The 21,073-nt window shown below is 40.3% G+C and overlaps 1 protein-coding gene across 2 annotated transcripts in view; it reads right to left on the minus strand.

Annotated features, from left to right (window-relative positions):
* Window positions 1–452: 452 nt before the first annotated feature.
* The window catches only part of PXYLP1 (2-phosphoxylose phosphatase 1), a 58,434-nt gene continuing 37,813 nt past the window's right edge, over window positions 453–21,073 (minus strand). For both annotated transcript variants that reach the window (XM_081954439.1, XM_081954440.1), the window contains 2 exons: window positions 8,051–8,190; window positions 453–2,862 (listed from right to left, as the gene is read on the minus strand). In XM_081954439.1, coding sequence (XP_081810565.1) covers window positions 1,931–2,862; window positions 8,051–8,190 — 1,072 coding nt within the window. In that variant the 3' untranslated portion in view covers window positions 453–1,930. The remainder of the gene's footprint in view (window positions 2,863–8,050; window positions 8,191–21,073) is intronic.

Below are 21,073 nucleotides of genomic sequence, written 5' to 3' on the forward strand. Positions count from 1 at the left end.
ATAGGGCTTGGAGAGGAGGAATTTTCAATTTTCTGTAATCTGCTTGAAAAGCTTTGTATGACATGAATGATATACATTTTATGAAATGTCAATTATAAATTCTATGAAATGTCAAACAGGTTTTTTTTTTTCTTTTATTTTTCTATCTATCACTCTTGATTCCCGGCAACTACCTAAACAAGTCTTTGCAGTTTTCACGGCAACAGTTCAAGAAGTAGTTTGACACTGTCGTCTTTCCAGGGCTGAGAGAACGTAACTAGTCCAGTTTCTTAAAATGCATATTAAGTACAAATAGACTAGGCTACACACTTATAGGGATAGAATGAACATGTAATATTCCTGCAAAAGAATCAATATTTTTAATTAAAAAACAAACAGACCCAGCACTACTACATAAAGAAAGAACGACTTAAAGAAGCATTAAAGAACAACTACCACTAAAAATTCTTCAAAATTTTATTTATAGAAACATCTAAACGTATCGTCAAAATGATGCCAAAAAGCCAGTAAAGCTTAAATAGAAATCACAGCTAGTTTTAACTGCTAGCACCATTTTATCTTAAAACATACACTAAATTATGATTCTGGGTATATACAAGCTACTTAAAATACAAAATGTAGCATTACTATAGTTTTAAAAAACATTGTACTGTATGATGAAAACATTTTGAAATGAACTGTTCATTTTCGCATTATGAATTTCTCAAGTTAGATTATTCATAAGATTTTTCTGCATGGATCTAAGTACCTAGAGTAAAAGATTGTTTGAAACACTAGTTTTGTCATTCTTTTACAAAGAAAGTAGAAAACAGTTATGTCACTATAATGTAAAAAAGATGTTTTACTTTATAAAATGTATTCCCTAGTCTATAAAAGTACTAATGGGACTACAAAATTAAGCATTGTGTTAAGTTGTCTTTTGGTCATATGCAGCCAAATGGTAAACACATCGTTGTTTTTTTACAGCATAAATTATTTCAACATATAGATACTAAAGAAGTGGAATAAAGATGTAAAAACCTTTTTTTTCCATGTCTATCCCCTCTATATTTTCTTTTGAATCCTTTTCTAGCATCTGGCACAACTTGTAATTAGTGTTCAAAGTACACATAAAGTGCTAAAAGTGCAAAAACAGTGTTTTTCTTTCAATATAATCTGCGGGTTGTTTTGTATATGGCATGATGATTTCTAACGAAAATTGCTTCCATATGTTTGGGATTCTAGAAGGCGGCTGCAATATTGTAAATGGAGTCTTATGTAGCTTCTGTGTAGGTTGATCCACATTGGTCATGTACAAGGTATTTTTTACAATGCTGGTGCTCCTCAACAAGTCACTGATTACAGGCATTGAGATTATCCACATGTTCAATAGAGTAGCTTTGAAATAATACTGCCCCATCTTGAACAATCTTTACTCAATCTATAGTGTAAGTGAAACACATAGTTTAAGATCAAGTGTATCCAGAACCTGATGTGCAAAAAACATTTGAATCAAACATCTTTTTCTTTTTTCTAATGGCTGCTTTTTTTTAACTCTTTAAAAATAACTGATTATAAGTACGGGCTGGTGAAATGAACAAATACTTTCTGCTATGACATCGACTTGGGTTATTAATATTTGCTTTCATGTTTAAATCTTTGCAGTAGAATGCTAAGTAATCAGAATATATGCATTCATTTACTCAAGTAATATCTGTTTTACATCAATTATGCAACAAATCATGTTGACCATAAAGAAAATAGCTTTTATACTGCTGGGTTAATAGTGGGATATGGCATTTTAAATTAATCTAGAATGAATTTTCGCAAAATTAAAATAATTTCAAGCTATATGCATTTGCACTTAGGCATACGAGACTTTGACAATATCAAACTTCCTCAAAGACAAACTTTCAACAATGCAAAATGAAATACTTTATTTCTCTTCCGTTTAGAACGGTCTTCTGCGACATGCATCATAGTAACTAGTGGTATTAAACGGTGAAAACATGTCCTGCTTAACAAAATGGACAAATTTCTCTAAAGGACACATCATCATGCCAAAATGCTTGTTAAAATCCCGGCAGAAGGAAGTTTGGAATGTAACATCAACCCCATTGTAAAGGATACGAATAAAGTTTTCATTATATTTTTTTTCATCTTTCCATAACTCAAAGACTAGTCTAGCAGCAAACCTTGGAAACTTGGCCCCAGTGATGCCTAAGGCACTAAGAACAGGTGACAACGTAACATCATGAGCAGAGTACAGCACAAATAATTCTTCTTTCTTGCCTTCTGCAATCCTTAGCATCCGATTGACTGTTTGGTTCAGGACTGGATGAGTGGCTAGTAGTGCATACAAATAATAGTATTTCTTTTTTTGCCTCTCCTTTTCATCTTCAAGTTGATGTTTCTTGATTACTTTAAAGTGCTCGATGTCTATGCAACCATTATTAGTACAGGGAAAGCTAGCATTATGGCAGAAGTGGCACAACATAGAATCAATGGGATTAGAAGCTCTTAACTGCCGGGTGGGAATGCCAACTATTCTGGCCATATCTGCATATGTCTTTTCCAAATCTATTTTTTTCACTCTGAGACTATACTGGCGACGTTGCTCTTCCTCTAAGTAATGGTTTCTTCTCTGGCATTCACAGTGTCCAGAACAAAAAATTGTGCTCCATTGGTTCCTAAAATTAATTTTCTTCCAATCAAAGTCTGGTAAAAAAGAATACAGTAATGCTAGTCCACTTTGTAGAGTCCGACTCTTTCCAGTGGTCTCCAAATACAGAAGTTTACTTGTCCAATCAATTGGTAACAAGTTATGCTTCTTTATATATATGTCACGTAACAGTTGTCCATTTTGTAGGTGTTGTACAATTCCTTTAAAAAGAAAGAAACAAGGTAAGCCTTCTTTCAAGTAAAATCTAGGAAACTTTAGCCATGTGCATTTATTTACTTTTGTTTAATAGCAATAGCAATAGTACTTAGTCTTATTTATCACTTCACAGTGCTTTAAATCCCTCTCTAAGCGGTTTACACGATCAGCATATTGCCCTCAACAATCTGGGTCCTCATTTTACCAACTTTGGAAGGATGGAAGGCTGAGTCAACCTTGAGCCTGGTGAGATTCGATCTGCCAAACTGCTGGCAGCTGGTAATCAGCAGAAGTAGCCTGCAGTACTGCATTCTAACCACTGCACCACGGCTGCTCTTAAATGTTATGTAAAGCAACATAAAATAAGGTTAATAATTTACATAATAATAAGTCCTAAAGAGATATCAAATAAACATAAGAAGCTTCTTCTGGTGCTGTTGCTAGCTGACTGGAAAAGGGTAAGCTTTTGCACATATTAGAAGCTTCCTTACATTATTAGAGGTGCTAGATGAGGTGTCACGGTAAAGTGAATTAAAGCAATGCAGATGCTTCCTTTTTAAAAAGTGGTGTGCAACACTAATTTATGGCATGGTTTTAAACTCACATAGTATTAAGGCATAATATTTAAGGTGCTAGAAACCAGGAAACCAAGAAACTGTTCCAGCCCCACCTTACGACATAAAAGGCAGCTGAGTAACTTTGGGACAGTCACTCTTTCTCAGCCCCTTGCTCATGGAGCTAGGTGTTACAGAGAAAATAGGAAGAGGAAAGAATATTAGCTATATTTGCCATGTTTTGTTACTTAAAACGTAGATAAAAATCAGGTAGGTAGATAGGTAGATAGAGTTGTGTGGCCAAATGAGTAAAAGTATATTGTTTTCTTGTCAATATCCCTCCCATCCCCCCCCAAAAAAAATCCATGAGAATTATTACACAGAAGTTGTTTCCCATCAAATGAGTATGAATATATAAAAACATAATGTAGATTTATGTTTTTTTTGAGAATTTTCACAAGGAACTGAGAAATCCCAGAACCTCTGATCAGGTAGAAAGTAGAAAATCGATACCGATAGTATAACAAACTTTGTGCTAAATGAAGCCTTTCCCTAACAAAAAGACTAATTAAGCGTTATTCCTGAAAGAAAAGCCCGATCTGAAACTAACTGACTTTGTTTGGCAGAATGGCAGGCATGCACCAAAAAGGTCATGGTGAGGTTTTTTTGTTGAAGAATGCCACATTTGCCAGAAAATGCCTTCATGGTTGTGATAATCATTTTTGCCTTTTCCATTGTACTTTATAAAAATTGCTAGGGACACTCTGGACTGCATTTGATGAACCGCTCATGTCTTAAGCCCACCCAGTTCTGCAGTGGTGGGTTGTTCTTACTGTCACTACAGGTAAGCTGATTGCACGCTCACGCATTCTGTTCACACTCATGCCTGACTTGCACTGTGCACTTGTGCATAATCCATCGCCCCTACAACCAGCTGATTGTTGGAGCTTGCACAGGCACTCCACGCTGTGTGTACGTGCACACTTTTTTGTTTGCAATAAAAACAGGTATAGAGCGCGGGCGGGGGTGGACCAAAATAAGCACTGTACCGGTATGCTCTCAGCTGCTCCGGGCCACTACCGGTAAGGCTGTACCGGGCCGTACCCGCAGCAATCTACCTTTGCAGTTCTTGCAGAACCTTAGGGCATAGACTATCCTGGTATGTTCCTGTTTGCAGATTTACTAACAAAACTACTAAATAGTTTATTATAGCATGATTATCAAAACATCCAACACTGTTTCTTTTTTCTTGTTTTATATAGCAACATTGAATTTCATTTTATTAGATAGTGCTCAATGTTCAAGTTTGTCAAGATCCTTCTGTATCTTAAGCCTATCTTCTGGAGTGTTGGCTATTCCTGCCAGCTTGGTGTCATCTGCAAATTTGATGAGTTCCCCATTTATTCCCTCATCCAAATCATTGATGAAGATGTTAAAGAGTACTGGGCCTAAAACAGAGCCAGTGGAGTACCCCAAGGCTCTGTTTTAGACCCAGTACCCTTCAACATCTTCATCAATGATTTGGATGAGGGAATAAATGGGGAACTCATCAGATTTGCAGATGACACCAAACTGGCAGGAATAGCCAACACTCCAGAAGATAGGCTTAAGATACAGAAGGATCTTGACAAACTTGAACATTGGGCACTATCTAATAAAATGAAATTCAATGGTGAAAAGAGTAAGGTTCTACATTTAGACAACAAAAACGGAATGCACAGGTACAGTATAGGTGGTACCGTGCTCAATAGTAGTAACTGTGAGAGGGATCTTGGAGTTCTAGTGAACAACCATTTAAATATGAGCCAGCAGTGTGCAGCAGCTGCCAAAAAAGCCAACACAGTTCTAGGCTGCATCAACAGAGGGATAGAATCAAGATCACGTGAAGTGTTAATACCACTTTATAATGCCTTGGTAAGGCCACACTTGGAATACTGCATTCAGTTCTGGTTGCCATGATGTAGAAAAGATGTGGAGACTCTAGAAAGAGTGCAGAGAAGAGCAACAAAGATGATTAGGGGACTGGAGACTAAAACATATGAAGAACGGTTGCAGGAACTGGGTATGTCTAGCTTAAGAGAAAGAAGGACTAGGGGAGACATGATAGCAGTGTTCCAATATCTCAGGGGTTGCCACAAAGAAGAGGAAGTCAAACTATTCTCCAAGGCACCTGAGGGTAGAACAAGAAGCAATGGGTGGAAACTAATCAAGGAGAGAAGCAACTTGGAACTGAGGAGAAATTTCTTGACAGTTAGAACAATTAATCAGTGGAACAGCTTGCCTCCAGAAGTTGTGAATGCCCCAACACTGGAAGTCTTTAAGAAGATGTTGGATAGCCATCTGTCTGAAATGGTATAGGGTTTCCTGCCTAGGCAGGGGGTTGGACTAGAAGGCCTCCAAGGTCCCTTCCAACTCTACTATTGTATTGTATTGTAACATTGTTTTCTTTTACTTTCTCTCCTTTTAATTTGTCCTACTCTCTACCCTCTGACTCTTCTGTTAATCTTCCTTTAAACTTTCTACATTTATTTCTGCCTCCCTTATAACAAAGGAGGCAATTAACATTTATGTAGATTTTTGCAGAATGCAAGTAATGTACTATTTCAACACAGGATGCTTGCATTAGCCATCATCAGAGGTAAAAACACTTCTGAAATTTACGCAACACTAATTAACAAACACCAAACCCACAATTTATTATTCTGAAGAATAACAAAATGAACCTTCAGGTTACATAACCATGTAATCAGCACTTAAACATAAATAATGTTTTAGGAACTATTGAAAAACTAATTTAATTTGACAAATTATGAAGTAAAATTTCAATTATCTTATTTCTTCACAAATGATTACTACAGCAGCTTAACTCTAAAGGCAATTCTGTTTTAAAAAAAAATACAGTCCAGAAAAAGACAAAGACTCACCAAAATCACAATGTAATAATCAATGTAATAATAAAAATACATTTATAAAAATATGAAATAAATTACTGATGGAAACCCAAGTTCTAAGATAAATCCAATTTTTTCTGATAATGTCAGGCCAAAACAACATAGTCCAAAGGAGGCCATGCTAGTACTTCCTATTTATTGTTTATTTATATTTATAGCAAGTACAGTTAGGGGAAAGGAGAGAGCTAATACTATTTGTAAACTGTAGTGCAATAAAAACAGCTCATTATTTTAAAGATCTTTGCTAAGAAAACTACAATTAAGGGAACCTCACCGAAGTCTAATATCTATTAGACTTTTAGGCTATCTATTAGACTATTATGCTATTCCGGAACGGGCCAGGGAAGCCAATCTTTGCCGCTTGTCCACAATCTTTAAACCATAGCGCTAATATTAAACCTGACTGTAGGAGAGTCCTAGAAGTCCAAATTGCGTTTCCTGAGTGTCCAATCAATAAGCCAATTCTGACACATCTCTCTAGGGCCAAAACGGAGTCAAAAATTGGACCAGAGAAAGAGGTAGCGGGGTGTTGCTGCCGGAAGAACTCTGGGCAGAAAGGACAAGTCAACCATTCTTGACTCTCCCGCAAACACACTGGAGAATTCAGGGAACCCCACCAAAGTCTAATATCTTTAAGGCATGGAAATTTGATGCTGTTTACTTTTTCTCTTAAATCTCTTTCCCCTTTAGCATTGTATTTGTAGATTACAAACCAAATGGTAGGTTTGTCATTTTTTATATATCAGTAACTATACCAGATGTTTGTTTTTTTTTCAAAAAAAAATTATTGGTTTTTTAAACATTTATAGGGAAAAGGGTAAATGGAAGGGTGTACAAATTTTGGCAGTTGCAAGTGTGGCAGGCGCCCCCTCCCTCCAAACTCATAAAATACATCTAAGTATAAAACATTAGTACATAATCATATAAAATCAGCATATTAATTCTAGAAAAATTTTCAATCAGTTTATATATTATAATATATAATCTACATATAATTTCATTACTACTTTCGGTCTGTTTATAACAATGTGGTTTTCTTATTCATTTTTGTGATCTGAGCTTTCTTGGTATTGCCCCTTCTCTCCCCTCTGGCAGAGCTCCGGGCCCTCCCGTGTCCTGCATAACCGTTGTAGAGTCTTCTGTTTTTTCTAGGTTTGCTTTGTTTTTTTCCATAAAGGCCTGTGCCTCTATGGGTATATTGATTCTAATTCTTGTCTCCTCCCAGAATATCAGCATACCTTCAGGCATCAACCATCTAAACCACACCCCCTTCTGGTATAATTTATTCGCCAATTGCGAATAATTTTTCCTTTTTTCCCTAATTTTTGGGGGGATCTGCTTCAAGATGGTTATCTCCCTGTCGTGATATGTCAATGCTTGCCCCCTTTGAACACCTAGAATTTCGTCTCTTGTGCTTTTTCACCAGATGTTTTTTCAACTCACCAGTCAAATACAAAATGGCTTAAAAATGGGAACCATGCTACTTTTAAAGAGTTATTCAGACAAGGGAGGAGAAATGAGAATTTCTTACAGAAACTATATTATGCTGTAAATCAATATGCTCCCGAAAAGGCATTTAAAATATTTGTGAAGTCTTTTCAAAAACTTTTAAGAAAAAAAAATAAAAGCATCACCACCATACTGATTTTTTTTGGAAATGAAAATAAAAACCAGTTTTACATAGTTACCTGTCTGTGTAAGTTCTCCCATTTCACACAGTGAATGGCTTGGGTATCGAGGCAGGCTGTTCAAAGATCCATCCATTTGGGCTTCTGATCCTTTAGACATATGGCTAATAAAAGCTTCAAGCAAAGGATGGGAAGGCTTTCTAAAAGAGATTAACCAAAACAGCTATTTAAGGGTATAAAAGAAGCTGTAAAGATTAATGTGTTCTAATTAAGAGACTTTCATGACAAAAGCATACTTCCTACTAAAAAAAATACTCTTTATGAAAATGAAATACAGAACCGTGTAGATGAACACCTGTGCAATTAAATAACTTTGATATTCATATTTTAATCTATTAATTTGTAGGGAATTTTAAAATACTTTAAAAAAGAAAAGTAAACTTTATGTTATAAAATAAGAAAAGTTATATAATTCTAGTGCTATACATTCCAAAGGTTAATTTGTTTTTTTAATGAATTTAATTTCCATGTGATCTTATTTTAAAGTTTTGAAATTACAAGCACTTGTAAAACAAGTTAGTCTAGTGTTTACTATTTTATCTGATTTTAAAAAAAATACTTACTGTATACCACAAGGTGGTGCCAAAACTGCTTTCATTTAACCAGATACTATTACACATAATTACAATTTAAAACAAATTATTTACTTAACTGAAAAGTGGTTTCAGTTTTGCTTTATTACCAGCTTAACCAAGAAGTCATGCATATTGAACAACCATAAAATATAACCATGCAAAATGATTTCAATAATACTCAAATAAACATATATGTTAGCCTTACTAAAATGGTTCCTAGACGCTCAAGAGAAGTATTTTGCAATCATATATACCATCTTGGGCTCCTGGCAACTAAAAATTAGTATTTATAAAATGTGTCAGAGTTGCCAGGGATTTTCACTATTACAGGTTGGAGTAACCTTATTAACCTATTATTTATTCATTTCATCTATAGGCCACCCAACTTTTAAATGCCTTCTTTGGTTTTACAACTAAAAAAGAAACCTAACCTATAAAAATATATAGTAATATTATGCATTGAAGAATATATGCTCTAATGATTCATCTTCCCCTGACTGATATACGCAAAGCTTCTCTATGGCTGAGCAATTTCTTAATGCATATAAGATAGCCGATGGAAGAGCATTCAAGCAGGCTGGAGAAGGCCTGATGACACAGGTAGTCCTCAATTTGCAACCATTCATTTAATAATCATCCAAGGTTACAACAGCACTGAAAAAGTAACTTATGACTGTCCCCATGGTCACATGATCACAATTCAGGTGCTTGGCAATTGGCATGTACAACAGTTACAGTACCATGACATCAGATAATCACCATTTAAGACCTTCCCAGCTTCTGACAAGCAAAGGCACTGGGGGAAGCTGGATTCACTTAATGACTTCGGTAGTCACATCCTCAGTGATTCAACGTAAATGACAAAAAGATCATAAAATCAGGTGTGACTTGTTGAACAACTGCTTCCCATAGAACAGAAGTTCAGACCCAATTGTGATTGGAAGTCAAAGACTACCTGTATTTAGAATAGCACACAGCTCTAGGTAAATTGCAGGGTAGTATCTTGAATGTTTGCTAACAGACCAATAAACCCTGATAGGTTGACCTGGTTCCTTTGTAATTCTATATCCCCAATCTACTACTTAGTCACCACTTTGATTCTATTGTTGAAGCAAGGATCTTGGAAATTATTCACAGGAAAGGCCACAGGTGTGCCATTTGTTTATTACATTTCTCCACTACTTGAATCTATAGTATACCTGTCTGAAACAATTACTAAGAAAAGCATCATAGTCATCAAGCTGAGCCTTAGCCAGTGAAAAATATTATTTGCCACATTTCAGCTTCTATACTAATGAGAGAAGCTTCTAATCTCAGCAATACAGTGGAACACACATCTGGATATCTAGGAAAAGGCTATTTAAAAGCTACTGCATACGGAGTATAAGACGCACCAGAGTATAAGACACAGCAAGGTTTTGAAGAGGAAAATAAAAAAGTTTTTGCATTCTGCACTCCTCCCAAAAATGATTTTCTGTGAAAACTGGCCTGATTCCCCCCCCCAAAAAAAATGCATGAATAGCCTTTAGGGTACTTGCAGAGTGCTCCAGGGGGGGGGGGCAAAACGAGCAGAGAAGACCAGTTTTTCATGAAAATGACCGTTGGCTTACCTGAACGGTCACTGCGGGAGAGTCCAAGAAAGGGTTAAATTCAGTCTATTTGCCCAAGGACTGAGTTAATTTTCTTAACCAGGCCTCCTCTCCTCATTGCGGTCAGTTTAAAAACAAAAGTGGTAGTCTGTGATGGACTTGTCCATGATGTGCGTTCAGTCAAGAAAGTCATTGCTCCTCACAGCCTGAGCCAATCTGGAGAGAAGAAGAAAACATCAGGGCGGGGTTGGACTCTCCCGCAACGCCCAGAGAACGACCGTTTAGGTAAGCCAACGGTCATTTTCCTGTGCACTGCTTGGAGAGTCCAAGCAAGGGACATACCCAAGCTATGTAGTCCCAGGGAGGGAAGCAGAATCGCCCAGGGTGTGCGGAGCCGTAACAACCCGTTGTAAAACTTTCCTCCCGACGGAAGCCTCGGCTGCAGCATAAGAGTCATAAGTGTCTAAAAAACAGTGTTGGGGACAACAAGGTGGCCACCCTGCAAATTTCCTCCACTGGAGCTTGTGTTATCCACGCGGCCGTAGTAGTGGCACCCCTCATGGAGCGAGCTGTAATTCTTGGAGGTATCGTTTTGCCCTGATGCTGGTAAACCAGATTAATGCATGCCTTCAACCACCACCCAATGATTGATGGTGACACTTTGTGTCCCATGGAGCCCGGCTGAAAAGAAACGAAGAGTGATTCAGAGCGGCGAAACTCTTCTGTCCTCTTGATGTATCAGCGAATCGTCCGCCGCACATCCAACTTGTGCCAGGTTCGTTCTTAGGGATGGCAAGGATGAGGGCAAAAATTGGGAAGTATCACTTCTTGAGTCCTGTGAAATAGGGAATTAATTTTAGGCAAAAAAGCTGGATGTAACCGAAGGATAACCTGGTCAGCGTAAAAAATGCACAGGTCTTCACGGACCGAGAGAGCCACCAGCTCCAACACCCTCCTAGCCGATGTGATGGCTATAAGAAAAACCATTTTAAGAGTGAGATGTCGAAGGCCGACGGAATGTATGGGCTCAAACAGTGACTTGGTCAGCGCCCGCAGGACAAGCAGAAGATCCCATGAAGGAAACCTGTGAATTACAGGCGGATGCAGTTTGGCGGCACCCTTGATGAAGTTTTTCAGCTGAGGATGCTGTGCCAACGATACCGATGAATGTCTCATCAAAATGATAGAGAGAGCTGCAACCTGGCAACGAAGCGTGTTGGGGGATAACCCCTTATCCAACTCTTCCTGCAAAAAGTCTAGCAGTTGCAGAATGGTTGCCAGGACAGCCTCAATATTATGAGCCCTGCACCAAGTAGCGAAGGCGGCCCAAGTGGCGTCGTAAATCCTAGTCGTGGATGGATGGTGAGATGCCTGGATGGTGTCTTGTCCGAATTACCTTGTCCGAAAAATTGTCCTTCCTAAGGAATTTCCCCTCAAGTACCCCCTGGAGCCAACTGGGATCCGGATGAACTATGGCCCCCTGGCTGAGGGAGAGAAGCTCCTGAGATATCTTCCATGGTCTGCGAATGGAAAGGCTGACCAGGTCTGCGTACCAGGATCTCCTGGGCCATGTCTACCTGCCAGTGGCGGAGCCACAATAGATGGCGTGAAGTAACATTGGAGGCTAATGCCGGGAGGCAAACTTGGCGGCGTTGAGGGAAGCATCAGCTGAATATTCGACAGCTGCAATGATTTTGTTGAGATCATGCTTCCATCTTGAACCCTCCTTGGGAGGATTCGACCTCAACTGCCAAAGCCAAAACAATGAGGCCCTAGTAAAGAAAGATACCCAGGTGGATGCCCTAATTGACCAGGCAGCTGCCTGGCGGGTTTTATGACATGCCTTCTCTGCCTTCTTATCTTCGGCCTTAAGGCCTTCGAGAAGATCAGCTGGTAGGACAGAGTTGGAGGTTAGAGAAATAACTGGGGCATCTACCTGTGGGAGCATCAATAAATCCTCTAGGTTGCTTTCAACCGAATAGAGGTATTTATTTATCAGCCCCACTGGGATTTGTTAGTTAACCAGGCTGCGCCCACTGGCACTAAATAATGTTCACGAACAGCTCTGGTACAGGCACCAGCTCCTGCATAGGAGCGTTCTCCTTGAAGAACCCCTCCTTTGGATCCTGAGATCCAGAGGTAGTTGCTGTTCCCTGGCTGGGAGTGCCTAATTCAGTGGAAGACTTAGCTTTGCGCAGGATTGATTTCAAAAGAGAGGGGCAGAACAAGCCAGTGAAGGCAGGTTTGTCAGGGGGAGAATTTTCATCCTCTGATAACTCCTTTTCCCCTATATCATCCTCCTCGAGGACAGATTCCTCTGTGGTGATGGAAGTGCCTGGAGAGGGGGGTGCCTGAGCCCCAGGCCCATGGTTGGCCTTCTGGGGCAGTCTGGTAGAAGAACCTTTGAGAGTTGCGAGCCTCTTGTGGAGGCCAGCCTCAATGCCTCTTTCAATGGCCTGCTCTATGATCTTTTGCATTGCAGGAGAGAGATTGGGCTCTTGAACTTCGGTGGTCCTTGGACCGCCTGCAACTCCACTGTCCTGATGCCCTGAGGGTCTCTATTCTTCCTCATCAATGGAACAAGCGAAGGGGCATAGCTCCTCCTGCAAGGAGGATGATTCTGGATAACCCAGGGAAGCTGCAGGAGAGGAGCCCTGAGATCCCTCATCCACCAGGGAAGGAGAAATGTCCCTTCGAGGAGAGGGATGGGCATGGGCCACCTGTGGATGTGGTAAGGGGCTTGAACCCTTGGATTGCTGGCCAGAAGAAAGAGACAATCTCCGGGCCCTTTCAAAGGTTTTTTCCAAAGCCCTATGCCTGCAGACCTCAGCCTTAGACAAGGCCTTGCCCCCTCTGGGATTGGGTATTCCATTCCCCTTGGTGCCCTTACTGCCACCCTCCCTGTCAGGGGGTTGTGGCCTACTGAGTTTAGACAACGGTTCAATCTGTTCCTCTGGTGCTGTTAGATTACTGTCAGCCAGGGTGTTAACAGGCAGCAGAATGGGAGGCGAATTTGTTTCTTGTGGCCGAAGGCGACTTCGCAGATGAGCAGTAGGTCGTTGGCACCAGCGCGAGCTGCAAGTTCCACTGCACCCTGCAGATAGTCCTACAGGACAGGAGTATGACCAGTGGGGCCAAAGATCTCCTAAGCAGCTCTGCAATGGTCTTCTTTGGGGAGGAGGACTTGCCGGAGCTCCGAACGAAGGCCAAGCACTCCCCAGAGGTGATCTGCAGTGTGTGAGGCAAAGCGCAGCAAATGGAAAACGGTCCAGCTGAAAAGCGCACGAAAAACTGTTCCAAAATGGCAGCCGTGATCTTCGGGCAATGAGGGAGCTGTCAAACGCAAGCCGAAGCCTCCGACAAGGTCTCCGGCATGAACAATCTATTTAATAGACAGCTGGGGGAAAGGAAGCCTCCTACCTCCCTCACGCCTGTCAGCAGCCACTGGACAAGCGCTCCAGCAACAGCAAGCACCGCAGAGAAAAGTGGAGCCGCAAAGCCCCAAAGTCCTCACACTCACTTTCAGCACAAGAGAAGCGTGAAAGAAAGCGCTAGCTAACTACAGAAAAAACAATTACAAAAATAACAAACTCTATACTATTTAAGGAGAATTCCAGTCTATTTGCACAAAAACTGAAAAACTCTCCAAAACGCATCTGAACTGGGCTGGATTGAGTTTTTAAACTGACCTCAATGAGGAGAGAAGGCGTGGTTAAGAAAATTAACTCAGTCCTTGGGCAAATAGACTGAATTTAACCCTTGCTTGGACTCTCCAAGCAGCACACAGGAGTGTGGGGCCGTTTTTTGTAAAAAAAAAGGGGGGGCATGGATAACCTTTAGGAAGCTTATAGAGTGCTCCTGGGGGCTCAGTGGGGTAACATTGAGCAAATAACAGGACATTCTTTGCTCATTTCTGCCCTCCCCAGCCCCCAGGAGCTCTCTAAAAGCTTCCTACAAGCTATGCACGGCCATTTTGGTGAAGGGGGCGGTGTTTCGGAAAGCAAAAAATGCTGCATTCAGTGTATAAGACGCGCCCAGATTTTCAGTCTCTTTTTTGAGGTAAAAAGGTGCGTTTTATACTCCGAAAAATACGGTAACTTGTTTTATCAGGCTGTTGGAAAGCGGTCCTAATTTTACCCCATAAAGAGTTGAGGAAATTTGAAACAAAAAGCTAAATTGCAGCAGGAATAGTTGCTTCCTTTTTTCTAGTGGAATTTGAAAAAAAATCTGTCATAATTTTTGCGGTTATAAAGGAAACATTATTTAATTGTCCTAAGTCATGTGATCACCTGCTGACAAGCAAAGTCAATGGAGAAACCAGAGTCATTTAACCACCATGTGACTAACTTATCAACTGCACTGATTCACTTAACTGTGATAAGAAAGGTCGTAAAATGGGGCAAAAACATCACTTAACAAATGTCTCATTTAACAACAGAAATATGAGATTCAATTGTGGTCATAAGTCGAGGACTACCGGTATTTGAAATCAATGACTGCTCTGCTTGGTTGACTATATACTATTCCTCAAAAATAGGAATGGAACCAATCTAATGTAGTAGTCCAAATGTATAAACCAAGTCCTTAGTGCAGTCAACAATATCAAAAGCTGCTAACAGATCCAGCAAGATTGACAGTCACATGATCTCCTATCTGTTAACGAAATGATCAATACATATAATCAAATTTCACTTTGTCTCCAAACTAGGTCTAAGAATAAAGAGACATTTTGCACCTCATATCGAGCTCCATCCAAGAAAAGGTTGTAACTGCATTCTTAGCCAGAAAATGTCAGAGAGATAATTTGAAACAAATAGGAATATAACAAACTTTCTTTTCTTGTCATTGTTTATACACAACATTTCAGAATTTGTTATGCATTTGACTATAATTCATCGCTTGTAAGAATATTCTTCAATGCTCTTTATAAAATATCTGCTCACACAATCATACTGCAAAATCTGTATACTTTTGTATGAAATACAATAAAAGCAACTTAAGAATTTACAACAAATTTTCTAAAAACTATATTAAAAACACTGAAAAGGCTTTTTAATTTCCAATTAAATATTACATTAAAATGTATTGTTTAGAAACCTGAAGCTCTTTTCAGAAGCACTTCACTATTACGTATATCGTAAACACTAGCATTTACAATTTACCTCATGAAAAACCAGTACTGTTTTGGTTAGAAAGCATTCTGATTATGTCTCAGTAAATCTAAGCAATGCTAACATACATACAATCATGAAAAGCTACTCCTCAAAGGCAATTTGTGGAAGCATTTGTACGTCAAGAAATAAATCCTGCACTCCCATATTCTAGAAGTTTCATTAGGCCTGCTAGTATTCACAAGAAAAGAATAGAGTTGAAGAAATGCAAAGAAAGAAATGCAAAGCAGCTAAAAGTACATTCATTGGTTAATTACTTTTCTATTTAAAAAAACCATATTAAGGATCTTTCTTTTGAATGGCCAATTAACAGTATCCAGGCAACAGTGTGGAGACTGATGATGCTATCTATGCACAATGAAAAAAGTATTTTGTTAGTATGCTTGAGCCTCCAGAAAGACGCTTCAGTTTTAAATTCCATAAAATAGGATAATGTGGAAGTTATTAAATATGCAATCTTTATTTCATAAATATGTAACTTGAGATGTAACCAGAGTGCCCCTAAGTTGAATCTGACTCCTGACTCCTATTTATCCTATGTAAATAAATATATTCTGATATAGCGCCATCCTGATATATCTTCAGCAGAAATCTACAGATGTTCTGAAGTCATTCCAATTATCACTTTTATCCTCATATTCACTAGCTACCCGTCTTTCTATTTCTTACAATTTTGCCCAACACAAAGCTTTGCTTTTTTGGGGGGGTTCGCAATTCTTTGCATTACATGCCCACAGTTTGTCAAGTTCTGCTTTTTTGATGAAATCCTATTCTAGTCTTTATTTAAAACAGAATGGATTGATTGGTGCGTCTTGAAGTCCACTGTATTCTTAGTCATTATTTCCAAGGTCATAATCCAAAGCTCTCTCTCTTCTTTCTGTCTTTTCTTTCGTACTCACTGTTCAGTTCTTAAAGCCATTCATTACCGGCAAAAACAGTATTTCAACTATTCTGGCTATGTTGTCATAGATAACATGATCTTGTCTAAGTTCATTATTATTTTCCTCCCTAAAATTAAACTCCTTTTTACTTCTCTAGCATACCATACATCTTCATTTATTTTTGAGGGTCAGAGAATAAAACTATATATTATTTCAGTTCACTTCATCACTGTCCATCTTTATCTGTGGTATTTAGCATCCTTACCAATTGTGTATCTATTTCTAATTTAAGAATCCACAGATGTCTGTGTGCTTGAAGTCTTTGGTCTATATTAATTATATGTAACCTTAAAACTCCCAAAAATTCTAGGCAGCCCACAACTATCAAAACATGATAATTACAATATATTTTTTAAAAGGAAAAAGAATAAAAGATGACAAGAACAACAAGCTGAATGAAATAAAATAAGGACTCTCCCTCTCTCTCTTCTCCTAGATCAGTGATGGTCAACCCATGGCATGCGTGCCACAGGTGGCACATGGAGCCATTTGGCAGGGCACGCAAGGCGCTGCCCTGTCAGCTGGCCAGCGTGCGCTGGCCAGATGAGTTAACCCTTTTTTAAAGCCATTTTTCGCCCTTCCCAGGCTCCAGAGGCTTTATAGGAGCCTAGGGAGGGCGAAAAGAGCCTCCCCGCCCCTCCCGGAGGCCCTCCGGAGGCTTCATGAGCTTCCCTGAAGCCTCCGGAGCGCAAAAAACCGGCCCTACGGGCAAACCAGAAGTTTGGAAACTGACTTCCTGTTTGCTCGGAGGGTCGTTTTGACTGCCCTGGAAGCTTCAGGGAAGACTCTTGAAGGTCCCTGAAGCCTTCGGAGCGCTTCAAACAACTCTCCGAGAAAACCGGAAGTCACTTCCGGTTTGCTAGGAGGGTCGTTTTTACTGCTTCGGAGGCTTCAGGGATGCCTCCTGAAGGTCCATGAAGCCTCCGGAGGGCTTCCGGGGGGCGGGGGAGGCTGTTTTCGCCCTCCCCAGGCTCCTATAAAGCCTCTGGAGCCTGAGGAGAGTGAAAAAAGCATGCAAAAATGGGATGGTCGTACCTGTAGTGTGTGCATGCGCACTGGGGTGGTCGCGCATTGCATTATGGGTGCAGCACGCCTGCACACAACCCCCCTGTGCTCCCTCCACTTATGGCAGGTGAGCCAAAAAAGGTTCGCCATCACAGTCCTAGATGAGCGTAATAACCAACCCAAAACCTACTGTGAGACCTTTTTCATGCATATCTCCCCAAATGCCTTAAATAATCTATCCACCCCCTGTACCAAACCTGGAGCTGCAATGTCTGCTGACTACCCTGTCCTTTTTCTACAACATACATTAATTAAAAGTAGATATAGTCAATCCAACCAATGCTGCTCTGCCAACCAACTAAATCAGTGATAGCTAACCCTTTTGTTGTAGGTTGCCAAAAATGCAAGCCTGCGCGTGCAATAGCACACAAGCATGCAGGCACCCATAATGCAAAGCATGCCCCCACATGCGCATGCACGCACAATTCCACCCCCCCACGTGCGTTGCACTGCTCGCCTCCAGGCTAAACTTGGTATTTCCGCTGGGGGACAGCGTTTTCGCCCTGCCCAGGCTCCAGGAAAGCCTCTGGAGCCTGGGGAGGGCAACAAATGGACCCAATGGATCTACCAGAAATTCGGAAATGATCAATTTCTGGCTTCCAGAGGGTCTCCATTTTCGCCTCCCCTGCTCCCAAGCATCCAGAGCCTTGGGAAACAGATCCGGACAGAGATTATTTCCAAACTTCCGGTAGGCCTGTTGGCCCGTTTTTCACCCTGCCCTGGCTCCAGAGGCTTTCTTGAAGCCTGGGAAGGGCAAAAACAGCCTCCCCCAGCCCTCCAAAAGGCTGAAAATCAGCTGGCCGGCATGTGCATGCGCGCTGGAACTGAAAGATCACATACCGGTAGATATGGCTTCATGTGCCACCTGTGGCACGCATGCCATAGATTTGCCATCATGGAACTAGACCATTTAATCAGTATCCACTAGGAGCACACATCCACCATAAAATCAGGAATTTTCTGCCCAGTAAACTTTATCCCACAAAAACTCCTTTTATTCCAGGATGGAGTTAAGCTTTCCCCTTTCCTCATTCTATGCCTCTCATCCACTTGTTAGTCAAGTCCTCGCTGAATTCATCCACAGGACTGTCAAGTGTTTATCATACAAGGTTTTCCACCTTTTCAAAAAACTTCTCAGAATCTTGGAAATTACTAGTTACTGTATAACCAATTATTGGTGATAGTGGATTGAACTAGGAAAAGTAGACACAATTTCTAAATAATTAATAACCAGTGAATCCAATCCAAACCTTGGGAAATTTACTTTCTCTTTTTTTGTGTGTGCCTTTCCGCCTCCCCCAACATTGGCAATGATAAAGGAAGTTGCTGTCATGTTCTGGTTTCCTTTCTCAACATATTCTATTCTCATCAACTCCAAAACCTTCTCTTCCATGTTGATGGAGAAAGTAGAGTAAAAGAAGTCATATGCAATATATAAATGGCAAAAATAAGAGCAAGTACACTATCTAAAGTTGGGGAAACTGATAGTATGTACACCCATAAGGTAGCATAGAGCTTGTGGGGGGGAAATGTTTAAAAAGTGAAAATGGCTGTTTCTACCTACTTTGTTAAATGAAAATGACAACCTGTTATGTAAGGAGAAACTGTGGGAGTGTAATGTATTTAAGAAATGTGTATGGTATAAAACATGAGATAAGGTCAAGAACAAATGGTGCTGAATTAATGTGGACTGACTGCAAATATGACTAAAACAAAACAAAACAAAACGGTAAGTGGTCGGTCACATACATAGAATAAATAAAGATCAAATTAAAAACAAACAAATAAAAACGAGTGAAGGGTTAAAAGCAAGTAATATGCTGTTGTACAGGAAAAAACCCCAAAAGTGGGATGTAAATGAATACATTAAGCAACATATAGATATAGTGACTGAAATATCATGCAAGGATCAAAGGGGCAAAATAAATGTTGTAGATTTGATTGTATTTCTATCCCTTTTTTCTGCTTTGCATAACATAGCTTATTCTGCATGATAAACATATAAGTATGAATGAAAAAGGTTAATGAATGAACAAAGAAACACTGCCATTTATGAATATTCAAACTCACTTAACATACAATACTTTTAGAATGGCTAAGTGTTTCATAAAACATAGGTTTCATAACACATAGGACAGCACTAATCTAATCTTACACAACTGCACTAATCTTACACAACTGCACTGTCAGAATAGCAACTGCATGGGGATAACAGCTAAATTAGGAGGTATAAACTCAATATTGTTTCATAACTAGTTTTACATAGAACAAAAGAACTTTGTATAAATAACAGTTACAGTTTAAGTCTCTACAATGTGGTTTGCTGGCTTTGGCTTTGTTACTTTTCAACTTTATAGATTTAATCAATATTATCATAGAATGGGTGTTGGTTCTTACCTGATACACTCATTTTCTGGTAGAGTAGACACAGCAGCCATACTGGGTATGCTCCGTCCATTAACCAATAGGACTGAGTCTACACTTAAGATGTCATCGGGCCCTTGTGGCTCCTCCCCAGTTTCAGATGAAGGAAAATTGTAGACTCAAGTGAGAATTGTGAGCAAAAAGTGAAAGTCCATAGTCACTGTATATCTCTCTCTCTCCTCCGCACAAGGAATTCCTTTGCGTGACCCATACCAGGGCAGGGCTGGCTGTTGTCTCTACTCTACCAGAAAATGAGCGTATCAGGTAAGAACCAACGCCCATTTTCCTGTTATCATAGAGACAGCAGCCAGACTGGGACGTACCAAAGACTGGACTGTTCACTAGGGTGGGAAATTGTAAAAAAAGTCCGTTAGGACACAAGCACTTGTTCTACCACCCTGCGCCCAAAAGCCACGTCAGCCGACACATACTTGTCCAACTTGTAATGACGTATGAAGACTGTGAGAGATGCCCAGGTGGCCGCCCGGCAGACTTCTTCAAAGGTGGCTTGAGTGGACCAAACCGCACATGTCACAGCGCTGTGTGTAGAGTGAGCTGTAATGTTTGCAGGGACCTGTATAGATTGAAGTTCATAAGACAGTTTAATACAGGCTCTTATCCAGCAGCCCAGACTAGATGATGAAGCCTTGGTACCCAAGGAGGCCTGGCGAGAGGAGATGAAGAGAGCTTCCAAGTGGCGGAACAAGGCAGTGCGGTCAATGTAGATCTTGAGGGCATTATGTATGTCAAGAGTGTGCCACTTGCGCTCCCTCTCGTGGCGGGGAGATGGACAGAAATCAGGTAAGGTCAACTCCTGACCTCGGTGGAAACAGCTATTGACCTTCGGTATGAATGTTGGGTCTTAAGATGGAACTGGATGGAACACGCACAAGTCATGCCTGACTGAAAGAGCAGCCAAATTAGAAATACGTCTGGCTGAGGTTACAGCTACCAAAAACAGCGTTTTAAAAAACAACAGTTTCAAAGAAGTGAACCCCATAGGTTTAAAGGGCGTGGAAGTCAAAGCCTCTAGGACACGAGGCAAGTCCCAAGTCAGATATTTATGTATGGCAGGGGGACGCAGGTTGGACGCTCTACGGAGAAATCTCTGGATCAAGGGGTGAGAAGGCAGATCTTCGGATGCCAGGCCGTCCAGAACAGAGGCAGAGCGGCCACCTGTCGGCATAGCGTGTTAGGGGTAAGTCCCTGATCAAGCCCCCTCTGCAGGAAGTCCAATATCTGCTAAATGGATGCCCTA

The sequence above is a fragment of the Natrix helvetica genome (genome assembly GCF_964273705.1).
Source record: "Natrix helvetica genome assembly, chromosome: 5".
NCBI lineage: Eukaryota > Metazoa > Chordata > Lepidosauria > Squamata > Natricidae > Natrix > Natrix helvetica.